Source organism: Verruconis gallopava (assembly GCF_000836295.1).
Source record: "Verruconis gallopava strain CBS 43764 unplaced genomic scaffold supercont1.27, whole genome shotgun sequence".
Taxonomy (NCBI): domain Eukaryota; kingdom Fungi; phylum Ascomycota; class Dothideomycetes; order Venturiales; family Sympoventuriaceae; genus Verruconis; species Verruconis gallopava.
The window spans coordinates 209,884-229,680 of NW_015622163.1; the positions used below are offsets into that span (position 1 = coordinate 209,884).

The following is a 19,797-nucleotide window of genomic DNA, read 5'->3' on the forward strand; positions in this document are numbered from 1 at the left end:
ACCAGCCTTGTATAAAATGCACCTACAGGCGTTAGCGTGCATACAGGAAAAAAAGTGGGTGCCCCTGCAAAGTTACCTTCGTCCGAGTCGTCTCGATGCAGCCGCTGCGCATGCACGTGCGAAGGCACCAGCATCGTGCAGAGAGCACAACGATGCGGCAGTCGAGAATTAATTTTCGAGTGGATCCACTCTCGTAATGGCGGAGGCCGTGGAGATGAATGCCAACCTCGTGTCCAAGGATAGGCTCGGCGACAAGATTCTCGGTCTGGAGAACGGTGCCAGAGTGGAAGAGATTGTGCGTCGTGTGCAAGACTGGCAGATCATCCATGGCTCCCTTCTGAAGGTTGTGCCCGCCGATGAAGACGAAGCGTCATCAGCGGGGGCGAAGGCGCACGCCGTGCCTGTCAGTCTTGTTCCGTCGCCTTGGTCGCGACGGTGCTTCGACCGGGCCGTGGCTTTGCAAGACGGCTTCAACGAGCTTTACGCCCGGCTCGCCAGCAACGAGAAAGGGCTCGAAAGAATGCTGAGGCCCTTGATGGGAAAGGACGGCTTTGCAGAGACATTGTGGAGCATACACCAGGAAGCGAAAACCCTAGGCATAGCGCAGAAATGGTCTCTGGGCATCTTCCGAAGCGACTACATGGCGAACAGCGAAGGCATTCACCAGGTCGAGTTCAACACGTTCGCGTGCTCGGGGGCGACGCACGCAACTCGCATCTCCAAGATGTACTCGTACCTTCATAAGATTGGAATGTACGGCGACACGTACGGACCTCAATCTGCGCCACCAGCCAAGCTGCCTTCAAACTCAGCGACGACAGGAATCGTCCGGGCCTTGCTCGGTGCTCATCAACAGTACTTGAAGTGTCGCTCCTGTAAGTTGTTTACTTTGCAAATAGCATCTGACAAGGTCGTTGTTCCAGGTACCGATCGCGGAGATGAACCTTATCCGTTTCATATTCATGACTATGCAACCCTGTGGCTGATTCATGCCATCTTAGCTTCAAACTCGGCATCCACAGGGATTTTGATGATTGTCCAGCACGGCAACTTTAACGTCAGTGACGAACGCCCTATCGAGTATGCACTGTGGGACGTTGGGGTACCAGTATATCGTCTTGAGTTCCGTGCGATCCTACAGTATTTGTCCCTTGGACCCAACAAAGAATTGCTTTACAAGCTACCATCGTGCGAGCTGGCACCACTTGAAGTGTCCGTCGTCTACTACCGCGCGGGTCACAAACCTGCCGAATACCTGCGCGATGGTGCTGAGGCGCGATTGTTGATAGAGATCTCCCAGGCAATCAAATGCCCTTCGATCCTGAGCCACCTCACCACCTTCAAACATGTTCAACAGGAACTCGCGAAGCCTGGAGCTTTGCAAGCCTGCTTTCCGGGCGCGAGGCAAATCCCTCGAGTTGATGAAACATTCGTGCCCATGTTCGTGCTCGACAAATCCGAGCGAGGAATTCATGCGCGCAATCTCGCCTTGAACGAAGAACAGGCTCGACGTTACATCCTCAAGCCATCGCGGGAAGGTGGAGGTAACAATGTCTACGGTCGCGACATCCCGGCCTTTCTACAAACGGTGCGAGAAGAGCTGTGGCCTACTTTCACACTGATGGAGAAGATTGAGGTGACTCCCCACAACGCACTGCTCTTGTCCCAGAATGGGCTGTACATGGGACCGGCCGTGAGTGAGTTGGGGATCGTCGGATCTATCCTGTGGCGACCTGATGATCGTGATGATGGGATACCGTCTATTGAAATCGATTTCAACAAGCCAATAGGCTGGACGTTCAAGACGAAGCCTTCTACTGTAGACGAGATGAGTGTGGTCAAAGGCTACGGGTAAGTTGCTGTGACTCCAAACGATAAATGTATGTATTAAGGATATCTAGTTTTTTTGATAGTCCATATCTGCTTGATGACTGAAAGAAATAGGAAATCGCTTCACCCGTCTATGTAACCGTAAATGAGGTCTACTGAGCATACTCAGCACGCCACAGAGCTAGCTGCTCGAGAGTCACGTTGCTACCACCGCAGATAACGACAACAATCTTCATATCTGGAGTAATCGGCCGGCCAAGCGCCTCTGCCAACTTGCCATTGTAGCAAAGTGCAGCATTAACACCGCAGGCAGGCTCGACAAGAAGACGCTCGTCATCTGCTAGCCTGCAGCATCCCATAACAGCCTCTGCATCGCTGAGCACGAAGCTATGTACGTTCTCCCGTTGCGCAAGCTCATAGGTTCGCTTGGAAACGCGAACGCACCCAAGAGAGTTGGCAATGCTCGTGATCCCGGGCAATGTGATGTGCTCTTTGGCCTTGAGGGCGGCATTGAGAGAGTCGGCACCCGCCGTCTCAAGCGCTATGACGTGAGTTGAGTTCCAGCCGATTGCGTCGAGGCCTTGCATGATGCCGTTGAAAAGTCCTCCACCGCCGACACTGCACACAATGGCATCAGGTGCCTTATTGCTGGATCCATTGAGCAGCGAAGACGTGTTGTGCAACTCGGCAAGCTGTTGTTTCAGCTCATACACCAGGCTTGAATGACCATCCCAAATATCCGGATGGTCAAATGGAGGCACATACACTCCACCCTTGTCTTTGTGCAAGAGATTCTCGCGCAGGTAGGTGTCCGCTTCCTTCCAGTTTGCACCGGTTTGAATGACCTCTTTCGCGCCAACGGCTCGGAGCTTCTCCAGCATCAATGGCTTGGTAGTGGTCGGCACGACGATGGTGGCCGGAAAGCCTAGTTGCTTCGCAGCAACAACGCATGCAAGCCCGGCGTTGCCGCCGGACGAGCAGTAGAAGTGCGTGGACTCCCTTCTACCGTTCTTCTTGATGTGTGTGGCGAGGTAGTTGCCGATTCCGCGCGATTTAAAACTGCCCGAGGGTTGCAAGTTGTCTAGTTTGAGAAAGATTCTGCTTCTGCGATTTAGAATGTTTTGGATTTCTTGTGGAGGGGGGGACTGGGGAGGGCAAGGGAAAGACCGTACCATCCTGCAGCTCTGGAGAGAGGAGCGGACTCGATGAGTGGTGTCTCGATCCAGGTGTCCATTTTGCGTTGTATCGACGTAACCGATGGAAGGTTTACGCGGACAGGCAGAACAAGGAGAACAACAAACAGGTTTCCGCTGTCAAAGTTGTGTTCTGCGTTTCGAAAGCAACGTTTGATCTTTTGCGTTCGAAATGTTTCAACGATGGGAGAGCCCGAACAGGGTTCCTTGAGGAGACCGTATATATATCACTTCTCCAAACAACATGGTCGTCATGCCCCGGAAAGAAAAAAAAAGTGTCTTATCTGCTCAACGTATACCTTCCGTCGCTAAGCGCCCTACGACATGTTACCATAACCGCTTTGGGGTAACTGTTACCCACCTGAGAGTTCCCGTCCATCCAGGGTCGTAGTGCCAAAACGTTAGATCGTGCTATCTTGGTTCTTCCATTACCCCATAATATGGTTTTGCTTACCCTATAGCGCTAAAAGATGTCTAGGAGGCGTGGTTCCGCGATCGGCTGATCGTCATCATGCGCCTTACTTGCTCGGGAAGCGCAATGCGTGGAAAGTCCAGAAGCTTTTTCCAGACCATGTGCTGACAGCTTTGCGCTGAGAGAAGCATTTGCGATCGGTCGTGGAGGCTTTTTGCTCACGATGCTGGTCCCGTACGTCACAGGTTTCGTCCTGTTCCTGCGTGCGTTCGTATTGGCCGAACGAAGCCCGCCGATTCCCGACTTCAACGACGGATTGCAGCTGGCCATCCCTCCACCACCAGCCAGATTCTCCACAGACGAGTTACTATCCCTCCACAGGCAGCTCATTACGCACAGTTCCATAACCGGCAATGAAAGTCACATAGCCCACTGGTTCTCGTCCTACCTTTCCGATGCAGGCCTCCAAGTCGAATTGCTGGAAGTCGCCAACGGCCGCTACGACCTCTTTGCGTACCCTGGAAAGGCGCGCGAGTCCAAGATTCTCGTAACCAGCCATCTCGACACGGTGCCTCCGTTCTGGCCGTACGAGCTGAGGAACAATGGAACGGAGGTGTGGGGGCGAGGTAGCGTCGACGCAAAGGCGTGCGTGGCCGCGCAAACGATTGCCGTGCTAGATCTGCTCGCTCGGAAGCAGATTCGCGAGGGGGACGTCTCGCTTCTCTTCGTGGTCGGCGAGGAGACGACAGGGGACGGCATGCGATTCTTCTCGGGCGTGAAACCCACGAACTACACCGCCGTCGTCTTTGGCGAGCCGACGGAGGGGAAGCTGGCAGCGGGACACAAAGGCATCCTAGGCTGGACGATTAAGGTGCGCGGCAAGGCCTCGCATTCCGGGTACCCCTCCCTGGGACTCAGCGCCAACAAGATCCTCCTCGAGGCGCTGGACGAGATGCTCTCGCTGGAGCAGGAATTGCCGAGCAGCGAGAAGTATGGCAACAGTACCCTGAACATTGGCCGCATCTCCGGCGGCGTCGCGGCCAACGTCGTCGCCGAGACCGCAGAAGCGAACATAGCCTTGCGCATCGCCAGTGGGAGTGTCGACGACATTACGCAGATGATCAAGGATAGGTTACGTCCCATTGCTGCCCGGGCGCAAACGGCGGGGGGCAATTTGACGGTGGACTGGCCAGGCAGAGGCTATAGCGTCGTGGACCTCGATCACGACGTGGACGGCTTTGACACCATCACCGTCAATTACGGAACCGATGTTCCAAATCTTGATGGCGATCATAAAAGATATCTCTACGGCCCCGGAAGCATTCTCGTTGCCCACTCAGACCACGAGCACCTCAAGGTCAGCGAGTTGGAGCAAGCTGTGATGGACTTCCAAAAGATCATCTCGTCCGTCCTGGACAAGGAACAAAAGAACTTAGAACTATGAGAGTTTAGATTCAGGCAACTGTGATAAATACCAGCATACATGAGCAAGTCCAACTGGCTGCAAATGCTTCGAGGGTATCTAACTCTTAATGTACTCATCATGCAGCAATAAAACAAGATTTGAAAAGAAGAACATTCCAACACACATGCCTCTATGCGAGTCCTATTTCTTGGCTTACAAATCTGGAATCTCAGCAGCGATCTGTCTAATCCGCCAATATCTGCCCCGTGCTTGATGCGGAAGCTCTTTAACCAACGCCTTGAACCTAGATGGGTCGGTCCATTCGAGATCACCGAATTGGAGACACTCAGCGACATATGCAGCGACCGTAGCTGTCTTTAGCGGCGGATCGCGAAGCAGAGTGCCAATTTTTTTACAGTCTAGTTTCTCCTTCTCCCAGAGAAAGTATGCCCGCAGCGCTGCCACGGTAAGAGTATTTTTAGGCTTTTGAGATGTCTCCGTTGATCTGACTAGTTGTGTCTCCTGGGCCCAAACGGTCGCTTGAATCGCAAGGTCTTTACTTTCCTTGATGGATCGAACGTCTCCCTCTGCTTCAGTGCTGACATCCAGTAGCACATCATGTTGGACATTAGACTGTTGGGCAGTGTCTTTGCAGAGGACAGAAGGCTGAGGTTGCTTTTTAACATCCGCTTGGCAGACCATGGCTCTCTCCGGATCCTCGTGGTCTATGGGCAAGGCTGGATACTGCACGGTATTTTGACTTAAAGCGTCGAAAGCTCGTGAAGGAGAAAAGCGTCTTTTGGGAGAGCCGTTTGCGTGGTCCAGGGTGCTCGAATTGTCTAGCTTCCTCAGTTGTTCTTCTGTGAGAGAATCAAACACGTTTTCTCCATAAGTGTCGACGCTTGCTGAATCACCAATATCGAAATCTTCCAATTCACTTTTCACTGAACCGACATCTTCGTCTAGTGGATCAGCAGCGGCCATTGAGTGATCTTCAATTTCGCTAGCTTCTCTGGATACCTGCGGAGCAAGCTGTATGGGCATGCCCAACTCTGCCCAAGCTGGGAATGGCGGTCTTGGATCCATCTTGAACCACTTTTCTCTCAGGGCCTCATAAACTCGGTAGCTTGCGTAGGCATCGTCAGCAGCATATTTGCACTGCTTCATGTTGAGAGCTTGACTCCAGTCACTAACTCTCTCATCGCCTTTGTACAAGGGGAGACCGAGCAGTGTCTGCGTTTGTATAGCCAAGCTAACAAACCTCTTGTTGACCAATTTAGGGTTGGTGTTGCCAAAGTGGACTAGTTTGTACAAGTGGCTCAACTCAAAGGTCCCGCTGACTTCAATACCCAAGTGCTTCTGCAGACGCTTAAAATCCCCCAATATAGATACACCACATTTGAGCACGTCCGTTGATTCGAGAATTTCTTTCAATGTTGGGGCAAGAACATCCTCTGCTCTGTCACCCTTATGCAATGCGATGTGAAACAGCGCGATCCGATCTTCGCAGGCTATCTGTATAAGAGAGACGTTCGACTTTAAGCCGTGGGAGTCCTTTGCAGATGATTTCCATTCAATATCGCATCCAATGACTGGTTTTCCAATAAACAGTCTCGCAACTGTCTCCGAGGTTTCCAGCTTCTTGCAGTAGTGAAGCATGACCGAAGAGCCCTCGGGCGAACGATACTTGTCGTACGACCAGTAGGCTACGTTCGACGAAAGCGGAGATTTCAGCGCCTCAGCCATCTTGTCTTCGGGAATTTGGTACGTCAAAGGTTTGTACACAACTTCATCCTCGTCAGAGTCGGATAGAGTCTCTTGTACTGCAGCGGTTGCAACAGCAGCTTGCTTCGGCAAAGTTGGCGTGAACGCATTACCTGTTGTTGCAAAATTCGTGGAATTGGCTAAAATCGGTAAGTCTGCAAAGCCGCATGCGTCTTCTAACAATCCATCTGACGGCGATGTCAATCCAAAACTCTGCTCCGTCGGTTCTCCGCTAGGTGTGATCGAATCCGTCCCTTCGGTTTTAGACAAGTCGTTTCTTTCATTAACTGGCATCTGCACTGGTACTCGAACTCTAGCCCAAAACATATTCACGATGTTGTTGTCCTTGCTACTTTGATCAGCCAGCTTCGATACCTCAACAAGTTTATTGCCCTCTCCTGCTAGATCTCCTCGCGGGGTGTTTCGAATTCGCAACCCTTTAGAACGAGCTCTTGAAGCCTTAACCTCTGCTGAATTTTCTAACGTTGCAAGTGTTCGTAATTGATCCGCAACTCTTGGTAGGTTCGTCGACCAAGTCTCCACTGGACAGCCAAGGCTTGCCAACAATTCCGCGGCAGAAGCAAACAGTGTCTCGAGCTCCTTAGAAAGGTGTGTAAAAAGTGACTCAAGTGCGCCATCGTAAGAATTCACCCCGTCGCTAGCGCCAGCTGAACCAAAGGCAGCAGTAGCACATGCTGGCGAATCATTGGCGTGGCTCGACGCGGCGGGTGTTCTTGGCGTTCTGATTCCTGCCAGCCCCAGCCACTTCTCAAGTTCAAGGCCATGCTGCCATCCACTCTTCGTGGCCAACCATCGAAATCCCTCTGAAAAAAACTGGAGTATTGTATTGATGATACGCATGACTTGCTCATTGTGAACAAGCTGATTGGACGCCAAGCCTGGAGCAGTTTCAAGTTCCTCAAAAAAAGACGTTCCCGGAATATGAGGGCTGCTGTTGATCTTTGTCGTACTTCGAATTTCTCCCAACGTTTGCGTGAAGTAGGCATAGTTCTCATCTGATAAAACATGCTCCAGCCATCTGTAGATGTACTCAAATATCGCGTGAATCGTCTCTGATTTCACCAAATATCCGTTGTCTGCTATCCACTTAACAAACGGGTGCTGAGCAATATAATCTTCCAGTAGCACATTGTCTGGTATGCCTCCAAGGCCCAGGCTGCGAATAACATCCTCGAAAAACCGTATGACAGAGAGCCGGATATCATGAAATGGCCTTTCTAGATCCTTGTCAGCAAGTAACACCGCCAGTCCTTGTGCGTCTAATCGTTTCCGGAGGTCATCAAGAGAGGGTAGTTCATCACTGATTTGATCTAAAGCGAGAGCAAGGTCGCGACATGCAGCGAACAAATCAATTAGCATAATCAATGCTTGGTCTTCAGACTCCATTGAAAAACGCGCCTCTTCTCTGACGTCCGGGACCTCCTCGCGCCATTTGTCGGATCGGAGCTCGTCGACTTCAACCGTTGTGCGTAAATCATCCGATTCAATTTCAAGTGCCGAAGCGGTGCTATCGTGAGACGCCGTTTGCTTCTGCAGCTCTGTTAGGCCTGAGTGCTCTTCTAAGCTGTGTCTCCTAATTGTAGGCATCTTTCGTAGCTTCTGCAATCTGAAGTTTTGACCATCCTCTTGATTTGTTTGTTTGCTCCGCGTGCTACGAATGAGGCATGGACTGGGCGTGGTCGCGAGTTTGACTCTCCCCTTCTGTCTTGCATTCTGCTCGCACCGAAAGCTTGTGACTCCAGATATTGTTCCATATGTATTGCAGAAGTCACCGCAGTCGTGTAATACGAAGGGATACCGCGGTCTTCGGATCCGCCAGCCAACTGCTTGACTGCCGAGCGCTGTGCTTAAGCATCGCTGTCTGCCCATTGCACTCCATTTCTGGCGCTGCAATTCCGTTTTCGGCCCGAGGTTTATGAGAAGCAAAGAGCTCCGTGATACATCCCAAGTCAACAAGAATGTACCTCGCGAGGTTCCGTGGTTTTTTTGTCTCCATCGAGCGAGCGAACACGGGATGCAAATAGAGCAGGCAAGCCACACACGCCACATCACGTGAGACTGGTTTGGTTCGCAAACATCACGAATCGAAGGGTGAAGAAACACATATCGAAGAACATATTCCGAGACTCAAGATGGCTGCTCCGCAGCTTTTGCCGCTGGGTAAGACGGCTGAAGGCGCTCGCCATCGGACTCCCTGCTGACGGTTTGAAGAACTTATCGACAAGTGCGTCGGCTCCAAGATATGGGTCATCATGAAGAACGACAAAGAATTCGCGGGCACGCTGCTTGGCTTCGACGACTACGTCAGTACGTGATGGACTCTGAAACTCAATCGTAAACGCGCATCATCTGACACGCGCACGCAGACATGGTCTTGGAGGACGTGACTGAATTGTGAGTTTTTCTTTTTCCTCGCCCTTCAGTTCAAAAGCGTAGTGCATAATGCGTGCGAGTTTTTCGGAGGTGGGCTGACACGAGCCTCCCGTCGCGAAAGCAACTATGACGGACAACACACGAAGCTGCCGAAAATTCTGCTGAACGGGAATAACATATGCATGGTACGTGTTGAATGCTTGTGCGAATGACGACATATTGACCGCTCTTTTTCGAATTGTAGCTTGTGCCTGGAGGTGAGGGACCTACTGGTGTATGATCATGGTGCAAACGTTCTTGTGTGAGCATACCTCATGATTGATCCGTATGAAAGAACACAGGTCTTCTTTTATACTCTAAATAGTGAGTATAGTCACTATTCGATCACTTCGATTGGCTCGAGGAACTGAAATGCGGAAATTGGCATCAACAGAAAGCAATGATGAGAGTACTTGAGAAGGAGACGTCATAACTTTAGATCAAAGTTCGCCGATTTCAAAATGCTTTTAAGCCCAAACAGGACGCGCTATAAATGCGTCGTTATCTATAAACAGGAATAATCCTATCCATCGTTCAAAAAATGAGGCACACACTTTTCCCTTCCTTTTCCGCTCTATGACGCTCTAAAGGAAATTCTGCCCTCCCATCTGCCCCAGCAGATCCAAGTCTCCACTCACCAAGAACTCATTCATGTCCAGGCCGAAATTCGCGGGGTCATTCGGGACCATGTATCCCCAATCCTGGGGACTAACACCCTGTGCATCTCCATTCCCATTGGAACTGACCGGATTAAGTATAGTATTGGCGTAGTTGGGTATACTGCTAATGGGACCCAAGTGCGCCGCGCCATTCAAATTACTCGGCAGGATTGGTGCCGTCTCGAGCTGCTCAAGGATGTTGTATAGTTTTGAGATGTAGCGCGCACATTTTTCAACCATACGGTTGTCGTTGTCGAGAGCCATGAGAGTGTCCACTGCCTGGCGGAGGAAAGACTTGGACAGTTCCGAAGGTGGGTAGGGGATTGGACGAGCACTAGAGCGAGCGGAAATGTGCTTTATTAAGAGGGCGGAGAAGATGACGAGTGCAGCATTAAAAGCTGGACATGATATTAGCCTTAGCCTAGGATCGAATCTTGAAAGTTGCACTTACTGTAGTATAGTGTGTACCACCATGCGCCGAGCAGCGTTCTACGCATCTCGCCAGCGTTGACCAAATAGCCAACGATCTCAAGAATGGTGCTTGCGCTGTGCACACAAGTCTGCACGCTATCCATGCCGACTTGGGTCAGCATGCTAAGTTCTTGCGTATCACCTTCAGATCCGCCAATGACGTCTAAGAACTTGACGAGAATCGGCCTATGCGCTAATATGCGAATGTTGTTGAATCTCAGTGTTAGAATCACTCGAAATCTCAGTGGTAGCGAGGTTTCAGTCTGAACCCTTTTAAGTTCCGGATGAGTGACCAGCGTCATATCTGGCGGTAACGTCCGCTGCCACTCCAATAGTTCCTGTTCGATGTGTAGAAGACGTGACGTGATATCAAAAACGCTTGATATCTCTCCGCAGCCCAAATTTCCACCGTATAGCGAATCTATGATATTCCAAATACTGTTGAAAAGCCGTCTACATGGGCGTGTTAGTTTGCTCTTTGTCATCAAGCCTTATGGTCGTGCGCTTACATTGTGGCCCTGAAGAAGTTGAGGCTCTGCGGCGACGATGAAATTGAGGACATGACCCCAAGGGGTAAACTCGCATCCATTTCATACGGTTCAGGAAGCGGGACTCTAATATAGCTTGCAGGAATCACGAATGGCCTCCCAAAAGTCATGCTTAGCGTGCGGTCCAGGAGAATGCACATGTACCAGGTACGCTTTCTGATCTCTCTCTCTAGTGGGGGATACTGCTTCAGTGCATCGGTTGAATGTAGGCCCAGCTGATAGGCTGATTTGACCGTCAAACCATGTGCGTTCCACGTCTCGGCGCCCTGAGACGTGCCTTGAAGGTACTGGCTGAGCAGCAGAAGGAATTGAACAATCTCCAGACTGGGAGAATATTTAACTTGCTTTTCGCAGAGACGCCAGCCGCGCACGAAAAAAGTGTCGCTCTGCTCTTCCCTTTCTTGTGCTGACAGCTTGCTGTTGACAGCAGTCCGGGTTGCCATGGCAAGTATCATGTTCAGCAAGCCAAGCCACGATCTTCGCACCTTGCGGAATTGAGTTGCCTTGAAAGAGTTGTACGTAGCAACGAAGCTTTCCTCGTGTATGTAAGGAAACAAAACGCCTGTCCTGCCAAAGTACTGGTGTACCAATCTCATACACTCGTCTTCTGGTGGCAGTGCCATCGATATCGGGTTTTCTGTGCGCCAATCGTCCGTGTCAACGCGCTGATGAAGGGGCGACGGCGGTCTGGATACGTGCAGCATGTGGCTCTGCTGCTGTTGGTCATCGACACCGTACCTCCTAGGCTGCAATGGCTGGTTTCTCAGGGTTGCCTTCACGGCCCTCACAATTTGCCTTGTGAAGGCAATGTTTGAACTGGGTCCGAAAAAACCGGTGTTCTCCTCCTCCGAGAAACTCACGGCGCCCATGCCATCCGTGGCATCGTGGAGGATTGCGCTGTCGTTCGCCGACACATCGTGGGGTGTCGACGTGCCAGCAGAGCCGGCAGTCACTCTTCCATTTCCAAGTATTGCATCCCGTCTTGCGGCTGCAATTTGGGCATCGTGTCGATCGACTCTCGACGTGAGAGCAAAGAGGGCTTCCTCTACGGCTCCGAGACGGGTCGCCAGCGTGTCTGTGAACGAGCGTGGAAACGGCTTGTTGGTTTCAATGGAGCTGTATTCACACTCGAAGCCCAGGTCCTGGCAGGTCGAGCATTTTGGCCGGATTCCATCGCACTTTGACGCGCAGGTCGAGTCAGCAGGGAACGAAAATCAGAAAGATAGATGCGTGAATGTCTTGCGTCAGGTGATGTGTGCTCAGGCAAAGCAGACGCTCATGCAAGGACGAGATAGCCGGAGGGTAAGTTTAGTTAGTCGAGATATCATGACATCTGGGGAGGGGGGACACTAAGCCCACTGGGGGCGATCCAGAGCGTCGGGAAGCCAGACCACACATGCAAGATCTTTGACAGGTGCAACACCTAGACGGCGACGAATGCAAGTCTCAACGTACCCTGGACTTTCTGTAGCGGCAGCTCTTGCAAGCGACAGCAACGCGTCTGCGCTTCGCCTTGGGCTGGGCCTCGGCGGCGTCGTCGCCCTTTGCGGACACTCCTCCGTCGCCGACGGTGGTGTGGGGCGAGGCCGTCAGTTCTTGGGCGTCGCTTTTGGCGGTTGGGGATGCCTGCGATAACGACCCATCTGCTCCATCCATAAGGCTGGGAAAAAGGAGAAGTGCCACCAAAATGCTTGGGTATGCTGGCGTCCGATTCGAAAGGCCCGCACAACGACGGGGAGACAACGGGGAGGAATGCTGCGGTTAAGAGCTCGCCGGGTGGACCTTCGGCAAGTCGAACGATCGTCCCGGACGTTGGCCTGCGGGGTCCAAAGCCCGCCTGGTGTGTTCCCAATCCAGTTGTTTAACCTTTTTTTGTCCGGATGGCCTTCATGGGCCTCTGGGCGCAATGCAAATATCTTCGGTTCTAGACACGTCCTGTCTCGCTCGGCTGGGAGATGAAGGGGAGTGTCAGAACAGAGCCCTTTGGCAGAGCAAAAAGTCTAATGTATACCCTGCTGCGTGTGGCGCACACAAATACGGTAGTGAGCAGCGCTTGCAAATCGCTTCTGTGCCTCTCTGGGGTCATCGCCATTGTTGAAGGCAGAGTTCAGTACCATTATATTAGATATATGCCATATCAGAATACGCTGTCCGCCGCGTACCACATGTACTCATTACATACTTGACCGCTTTCCCTCCCCCTTGAGCCCTCCACCGTTCAACGTAAACATAGTTACATAGATTCTTACATTCTTCCGACCGATACCTTACCTTGACCAATGTTAGATGTCCTCGTGGAACTTGCTGTCTCTGACCGGGCTCTCCGAGTTTCCGTGCTTTTTACTCAGTATTCTTGCAGGCGGTGCCAAATCGCCGTCGAATCGGTCTCGCGCCTCCTCCCAGTCGCCGTCCGTGTCCTCGCTGTCTCCAGCTTCACCCGCTGACTTCGTTACGTCCTTTGGAGTTGCGCTTCTTCCTCGTTCCTCGTCGTGAGAGTCACGCAATGCTTCCTCATCCGAGCTAGATGAAGACATGGAAGAGATGGACGGTTTTCTTACTATGGCGCCAGACCCTAAAGCCGGTGTAGCTTTGTCAGCTTCCCTTGCCGGGTGAGGAGCCTCCTTATTACTGCGCTTCTTGTGGAGCTTAACACCGCCGCTGAAGGACGAAGTCTCCGTCGCGGCATCGTCATCATCGTCTTTGTCTTTTTTGTTTCGTTTGAACTTGCCGAGAATGCGGGTGAACCGTTTCTTCGTGGGACTAGAAGCTGAATGCACCTCCTCAGACTCTCTAGGAGCGGTGCTGCGCGAGCTCGTTGGGCCGATGGCTGCATGGTGCTCTTCTGTTGACGTTGTGACTGGATGGTCAATTACAGCCTCGGTCTCAGGGAGTGCCGCTGGAGCAGCAACCGTAGCTGGCGTATCGCCTGCCATAGTCGCTCCAGTCAATGTACCTTCGGCTACCGGCGCCGGGTTAGGTTCAGGCTGCACAGCGCTGGGCTTCGCAGATACTTCATCTTTTCCCCCTTCTGGGTGGTCTGTAGCCATGATTTTGGAGATCCGTCCAGGCTCACGCTCGTGGCGATGAGAAATTAATTTCTTCCACGGACTCTTCTTCGGTGTCTGAAAGTCGTCACTCTCTTTATGTCTCTGCAACTGCGAAGTTTCCATTGCTGCCGATTTCTGTATCGCTGCCGTTTCTTTGCTTCGTTGTTTCTCTTCCTTGGCAGCTTCCTTCTCGCGCTGGCGTTCCTCTTTGGCCGCTGTCTTCTCGTGGGCAGCAGCAATCTTTTCATTACGCCTCTTCTCACGCTCCGCATCTCGCTCTTCAGCTACGTTAAGATGTTAGCCCCTCGATAGCCCAGGCGCTTCGGATACAATTCAAGTTGAACTCACCCTTAATTTTTTTCTGCAAAGCCTTAGTTTCAGCATTCCGCTCCTTCTCCTTCAGCATCTGCCTTCTCTGCTCCTCTTTCTCCAACCTAATCTCTTCATCCCTTGCTCGTTGCTTCTGGGCAGTTTCATTGATCTCGTCAAGTGTAGGCTTGATATTCGCGAGAGCAATCGCATCAATCTCGCTCTGGTCCAAAAATTTGCCACCGCCTACGTCCACCTTGCCGTGATTTTCCATGCGTAAACGACTTGCAGCAACAGCCTTCTGCCGAGCACGATTGTCCCACTCTGCCATCATGGCCGGCGACATCTTACCAGTTTCATTGAACACTTTTTCATCCATCTTGCTCATCTGCTCTTGCACTTTACGCTCGGCCGCTGCGATGAGAGCTTCGCGATCTCTGAGTCTCTTCTTATCTGCTGCTGCTAGTTTCGCGTTGAACGCATTCATCTGCGATCGTACCCTGGCCGCTTGCTCTTCGTCGTCAGAATCAATGTCTAGATTACCGCGACGATGTGGTTGGGGGCTCGTGGGCTCGCTCTGTATCTCTGGCTCGTCCTGCTTGAATGATATTGCCCCGTCGCTAAATGTGCGCCTTCGGTTACGGCCTTTGAACGAGAGTAGTGATTTCCTCTTGCTAGGATAGCCATAGTAGTCTCTGAATGCCGCGCTCTCGTGGCGATCTTCGATCTTTGCAAGTCGCTCCGCTGCCAATCTCTGCGCCGCATCTTGAAGTGTGAGATACTCTAGCGCCTGTTGCCTTAAGTCTTTTGTCGTCTCAACAGAAGCTCTGTCTGCTTTACGAGCAGCCACCTGTCCAGCGTTTAATCTGACGTGCCCCGAATCATCGACCTTCTCAATAGCATATATTTGCTTCGCCATAGAAATGGATGCACTCCTCAGCGCATCTTGATGTGCCTTCTCTTTCTTCTCGATCTCCACGTTGGGGTGTTCGGTGTACATGTCACGCGACAAATTTCTCGCATGGGTAATGCGTGATTGTTCGATCGCTTTTGAGCTAAGTCCGTCAGCGTGTGCCAAAGTGGCAGCCTTGAGTGAGTTCGATTGTTGCGTTCCGTCCATTCGTGCCGCGGGAGCGGGCGTAGACTCAGCGCGCTTCCTTCCTTTGACAGAGAGACGGGCTGCAAGCAGCGCCTTGCTCTTTCCATCGTCTGTATACCCGTAGTCCAGCTGCGGAGTCAAAGTTTTGTTCTTCGCCGCCAATGTTGCAGCCTGTAGTCCGTCCTTTGAGGCAGTAGGCTGCCACCAATCTCTTCCCTGGCCATGATGGGCGAGTAGAGCCGCCTTCGATCCCGCAGCACTGGCTTCCGGTTTCCACTGGGTTTCCATCTTATAGTTGTTCGCCAGAAGCGCAGCTTTGCTCGCATCCGACGACATCTCCACCGCGGGGTAGCGGATATCTTTCGGATTCGAATGCGCTAAGGACGCGGCCGTCAGGCCGGAATTCTTCGTGTCAATACCCACGATCGGAAACGAAGGAAGATCTTCTGCGCGCGCGTACTTCAGCGACGCAGCAGCTCCTGATTCGCAGCATTAGCATTTGACATTTAGATACGGATATCTTCACGGAGAGACAGGCGAGGAGGACGGATACCTGCGGCTGACAACTTGCCGTCTGGGCCTAGCGGGTTTATAGGCTGGACATTGATTTTGCGCTCCGGGTGCGTTACATAAAGAGCTGCCGCGGCAGATTGGTCCTGCAATCGCTTTTGCTGGTGCTGTTGATCGTGCTCGTGAGCAGACGGGTCCGGACACAGGATCTTGCTGACCGAGTTCAAAGGGGGATCCACTACTGCAGCCATGACGTAGCACGATTGGTTGGCTCGAGTGAAGTGCGCTGTTCACAGTGGCATGCAATTCATATCATGGAATTCAATCAGAATTCAAGCATCAGAATCAGCGTTAAGGAAATGGTGAGTCGAGGTTGAAAATACAGGGTTATATCGGCGGATCTACATCTGCTTGTGATGTCATGGCTGAGGATCGCGTCTCTCTTGGACTACGCCGATCCGCCTGCGCTATAGTTCCACCTGCGTCATCAATTGCGACTTAGCTGCTGCGCCAACTCGTCGACGCTGCAGTCCCTTTCTGTTCTCGGCCGTCGTAACGTTGACGAATTTGATGACGAGCCATCGTGTCCTTTCTTTGAATGGAAATCATGTGCACAACAACCCCAGAATCTCGCGCCGATCCGATCCCAGCTGATCAGTAGTTGGAATCCGCGCCTCCGCCAAACTTGAAACCATCGCAGTAGCTCTTCCATCTGTTTTCAAATACTTTATTCTTTCAGAGCCCCCAGCGTCATCCATGCTTAAGCTTGACCTTGTGGAAATGATGTAATTTTCTCTGATGGAGTGCGCTTCTGCGTCCTTTTTGCGATGACAAAGCCTACAGCCATCGTATACTATAACGTCGAGCTTAAGCTAAATTTCTGGAATTTCCATTTCTTGTACTACGACAGGTGTTGAACACTCTATCCATTCTTAATTAAAAAAAATACTTAGACCTGGAGGTATTTCTCAGAAACTTCTCTAAAACAAGTAGCTTTTCTTTGGGGCTGGTACCCGCGTGTACAATGTAAGTAACAGTCTACAGCTTATGTGTCACGCGCCTGATATGCTTAAACTGCAGTTATAGGCCATAGTATCACGTGCTTTAAGCAGCGGCACCGACAGCTTTTTTCGTCTCTTCCTGATTCAATCGTCGATAATCGAGTATCAAAATAGCCGTCGCTACCAGAAATGAAACACCTGAAATAGCAATTGCCATAGTATATGCATCGGTCAGACCATCCATATACGCATGTATAAGGCCTTCAAGCTGCTCGGCTGGAAAAGCCTTCCTCAAATCAGTAGCACCAGTTGCCACCACCTTGGCAACATCCACACCTGGCACATACTTCTCCGCTGACAAAATAAGCTTGTTGGTGAACAGTGACTGTCCCACTGAAACGAAGACCGCAAAGCCGACTGTCTGGAAAAACATCATAATGGCCGTTACCGAAGACAAATCTTCTGCAGTCGACAGTGCCTGAGAACAGATGATTGGAACTTGGATGATCAACCCGAAACCAATACCAGCTGCGATCTGGTACCCGATCCATTCGGATGAAGGTGTATTAACACCGAATGTGTAAATCAGGCCGGAACCTACAGTTCCCAATATTGTGCCGAACAAAATAATAGGAATGAAGTGTCCAGTGACTGTTATAATACCGCCGCTAATTATCGTCATCATGCAGATGGAGATGATAAATGGAAGATTGCGAACTCCTGACTTCGCTGCGCTGACTCCCGAGACAACCTGAAAGTATACGGGTAAATCTGAGGATTAAAAAATTAGCCTGCTTTCTGATTCGCGATTTCGGAACGAAAAAAGGCAGATGGCGATTTAGCCAAACCAGGACCAGGTCATTTAGGTCAGGCAACCTGCCCAATTTTTCTACTTACAATACATGAAAATCATGAACGAGGACGAGCCAAAGACCTGAAAAAGACTGAAGAGGATATTCGACTTTTTTTTCATCAGCCGTGGAAGCAGCAAGGCACGCTCGTCCTGGTAGATCTCGACAGCGATGAATAATGCAAGGATCGTGACAAAGCCCACCAGAGTGCCAATGACATCGGCAGATCCCCAAGACTTTGTTACGCCGCCCCATTGGAGGGTAAGAATCAAACAGACTAGCGCGCCCATCAGGATAAAAGTGCCTGGAAAATCCATTTGCAGAAGTTTTTCCCTGAATGTTGCATCTTGCGGCTTAGCTTGTTTCGGGGTCTGGAATATCAAGAATATGATGCCAACTGATAATCCACCAATTGGCAAATTAATATAGAAGCACCATCTCCACGTTGCATTGTCTGTGAAAACACCGCCTATAATAGGTCCAATCACCGATGCAATAGCATAGACGGCCCCAAGAATTCCTAGAGTTACGTTAAAAGAAGCCTCGGAAATCATAATGTGCGAGTATAGACGATCAGAAACTGGGGAGGATTTACGAAGGATTTGCGAAAAGACACTACTGGAACTCCTGTTACGATATTAGCTCATTGGCGGCGTATATGGGCTGGTAATGATGACTAACACCTGTATATGCCGCAACTTGCTTCGGAGGAGCACTGAAGGCGAGAATGGTGTATGCTCCTGATGCGATGCTTGACCCTCCCATACCTGCGATGGCTCTTCCGACGATAAGCGCAGTAGAGTTTGGGGCAAGCGCGCAAATCAAGCTACCAACCTCAAAAACTGCAATTCCAATTATGAAGACCACTTTAAGGTCCCAATACTTGTAAGCCTTGCCCCACGTTGATTGGAAAGCTGAAAATGTTAGGAAGAACCCGGATCCATACCAACCAACGTCTTGCAGGCTATGAAATTGATCGGTGATTTTAGGAATGGCTGTAGCAACAATGGTCATGTCAAGTGAAACCAAAAACACGGCGAGACTGACACCTATGAGGATGCTGACGAGCTTTGTTGTCGTTGGATAGGGGTTGGACTCGACACGTTGTAGGTTTGGGCTGTCCTCCTCATAGTTGGAACTCAATTTTCCTTGGACCTCGCCATGTGTCTGATCTTTTTCTTCAAGTATGCTGAAGGTGGAAGGTGTAGCGGATCGATTGCTCCCCTGGACTTGCTGAGTGTCAGGTAAATCTGCTTTCTCCGGTACGCTCATTTCGACGACCAAACGCTCTCGAGAAGCGCCAGCAAAAGAATGGATGGACTACGTTCTGATTCTGGAACAAAGGCTTCAATTGAAGAAAAAACGAGCTTGACTTGGAATACAAAGTCTTGCAAAAGGGACAGTTATATTGAGGGCAGAGATGCGCTGATAACACCGTCCGGATCTTTCCATGATCGTGTTTCTCAGTTCTTATACTAGAGCAAGGCACAGAGATTAGCCGTTAGACTCTTCCCTAGATACATACTCATTCTCAGTGTGCTGCCAAAGATGTCGGCCTTATGACTATCTCCGCGTAAGCAAAGGCTTATTGTTTTACTATTGCCAGCTTTGTCCCACAAAGTTGCCAGCCCATTTGGTTACCGCAATATCCCTCAAAACGCAACGCGGAAGGACGTTGGCGCTAAAGGTTTCGTCCGGAGGCATCATGATGATTCACGACATCTGTGCTGAGTCCCATCATTTTTGCACCTTCTGCTAACCTAGTTAAAGGGGCAGGCGGTGTATGTAATCCGTTCACCAGATGTCCGTTCGGACGGACTAAAATCACCGGCGACAGGTTCTACCAATCTGATTCATTATTACCCAACCAATAGACATCGCAGAAGCAACATCTCCCAGGCAGCAAGTAGGCATACTCCTAGCTTTGAATTTGGACAAAGTAGATAAACGGACAAAGGAATTCCGTCTCCTAAGTCAGCCAAACCCTGAGGTTCAAATACGAAGAGTACTTAACGTGGATCATTCTTGAGCCGGATGTTGAGAAGATGCTTTGAGCTTCTGCATATTTGTGTCTCTCCTGGACGTGTCCAATTTGATTTGACGGTTTCGTAGACGGTGACCAGTAATAGCCTAGTAATAAACTTATGCAAAAAACCAAAGAGTGGCACACTCACGTGACTTATACTTATTCCAGTCCACTTTCGCTTTGATAAGGTGGAACACAGTCAGAATTTCTTGAAATTGTGTCACAAAATCCGTTCATCC

General features: G+C 50.8%; 8 protein-coding genes across 10 annotated transcripts; 3 read left to right on the plus strand and 5 right to left on the minus strand.

Annotated features, from left to right (window-relative positions):
• Positions 1-196: 196 nt before the first annotated feature.
• Positions 197-2,310, plus strand: PV09_07178 (glutathione synthetase; the record flags this gene model as incomplete). The annotated part of the gene is made up of 3 exons (XM_016360911.1): positions 197-875; positions 1,002-1,851; positions 1,902-2,310. 3 exons carry the CDS (start codon positions 197-199, stop codon positions 1,933-1,935), a joined length of 1,563 nt encoding a protein of 520 aa, XP_016211283.1. The 3' UTR covers positions 1,936-2,310.
• On the minus strand, positions 1,859-3,292 carry PV09_07179 (uncharacterized protein). The gene is made up of 2 exons (XM_016360912.1): positions 3,003-3,292; positions 1,859-2,931 (listed from the first exon to the last, which is right to left on the minus strand). The coding sequence occupies exons 1-2, from the start codon at positions 3,062-3,064 to the stop codon at positions 1,983-1,985; spliced, it is 1,011 nt and encodes a 336-aa protein (XP_016211284.1). The 5' UTR covers positions 3,065-3,292; the 3' UTR covers positions 1,859-1,982.
• A 252-nt stretch (positions 3,293-3,544) lies between these two features.
• Positions 3,545-5,683, plus strand: PV09_07180 (uncharacterized protein). The gene has a single exon (XM_016360913.1). The coding sequence runs from the start codon at positions 3,659-3,661 to the stop codon at positions 4,877-4,879; it is 1,221 nt and encodes a 406-aa protein (XP_016211285.1). The 5' UTR covers positions 3,545-3,658; the 3' UTR covers positions 4,880-5,683.
• PV09_07181 (uncharacterized protein) lies at positions 4,868-8,604 on the minus strand. The gene has a single exon (XM_016360914.1). It carries the CDS (start codon positions 8,492-8,494, stop codon positions 5,054-5,056), a length of 3,441 nt encoding a protein of 1,146 aa, XP_016211286.1. The 5' UTR covers positions 8,495-8,604; the 3' UTR covers positions 4,868-5,053.
• A 153-nt stretch (positions 8,605-8,757) lies between these two features.
• Positions 8,758-9,470, plus strand: PV09_07182 (U6 snRNA-associated Sm-like protein LSm5; the record flags this gene model as incomplete). Its single annotated transcript, XM_016360915.1, has 5 exons — positions 8,758-8,785; positions 8,837-8,932; positions 8,992-9,019; positions 9,120-9,183; positions 9,372-9,470. The coding sequence occupies 5 exons, from the start codon at positions 8,758-8,760 to the stop codon at positions 9,468-9,470; spliced, it is 315 nt and encodes a 104-aa protein (XP_016211287.1).
• On the minus strand, positions 9,458-12,471 carry PV09_07183. 2 transcript variants are annotated; one of them, XM_016360916.1, is made up of 4 exons: positions 12,171-12,471; positions 10,677-11,893; positions 10,148-10,620; positions 9,458-10,094 (listed from the first exon to the last, which is right to left on the minus strand). In XM_016360916.1, the coding sequence occupies exons 1-4, from the start codon at positions 12,369-12,371 to the stop codon at positions 9,622-9,624; spliced, it is 2,364 nt and encodes a 787-aa protein (XP_016211288.1). In that variant the 5' UTR covers positions 12,372-12,471; the 3' UTR covers positions 9,458-9,621. The 2 variants fall into 2 exon arrangements, with proteins under 2 accessions (XP_016211288.1, XP_016211289.1); XM_016360917.1 differs by having other exon boundaries at positions 10,677-12,471.
• Positions 12,472-12,775: 304 nt separating this feature from the next.
• PV09_07184 lies at positions 12,776-16,045 on the minus strand. 2 transcript variants are annotated; one of them, XM_016360918.1, is made up of 3 exons: positions 15,724-16,045; positions 14,111-15,649; positions 12,776-14,046 (listed from the first exon to the last, which is right to left on the minus strand). In XM_016360918.1, exons 1-3 carry the CDS (start codon positions 15,929-15,931, stop codon positions 12,998-13,000), a joined length of 2,796 nt encoding a protein of 931 aa, XP_016211290.1. In that variant the 5' UTR covers positions 15,932-16,045; the 3' UTR covers positions 12,776-12,997. The 2 variants fall into 2 exon arrangements, with proteins under 2 accessions (XP_016211290.1, XP_016211291.1); XM_016360919.1 differs by having other exon boundaries at positions 14,111-16,045.
• Positions 16,046-16,784: 739 nt separating this feature from the next.
• PV09_07185 (uncharacterized protein) lies at positions 16,785-18,804 on the minus strand (the record flags this gene model as incomplete). Its single annotated transcript, XM_016360920.1, has 3 exons — positions 16,785-17,452; positions 17,579-18,052; positions 18,216-18,804. 3 exons carry the CDS (start codon positions 18,802-18,804, stop codon positions 16,785-16,787), a joined length of 1,731 nt encoding a protein of 576 aa, XP_016211292.1.
• Positions 18,805-19,797: the final 993 nt, after the last annotated feature.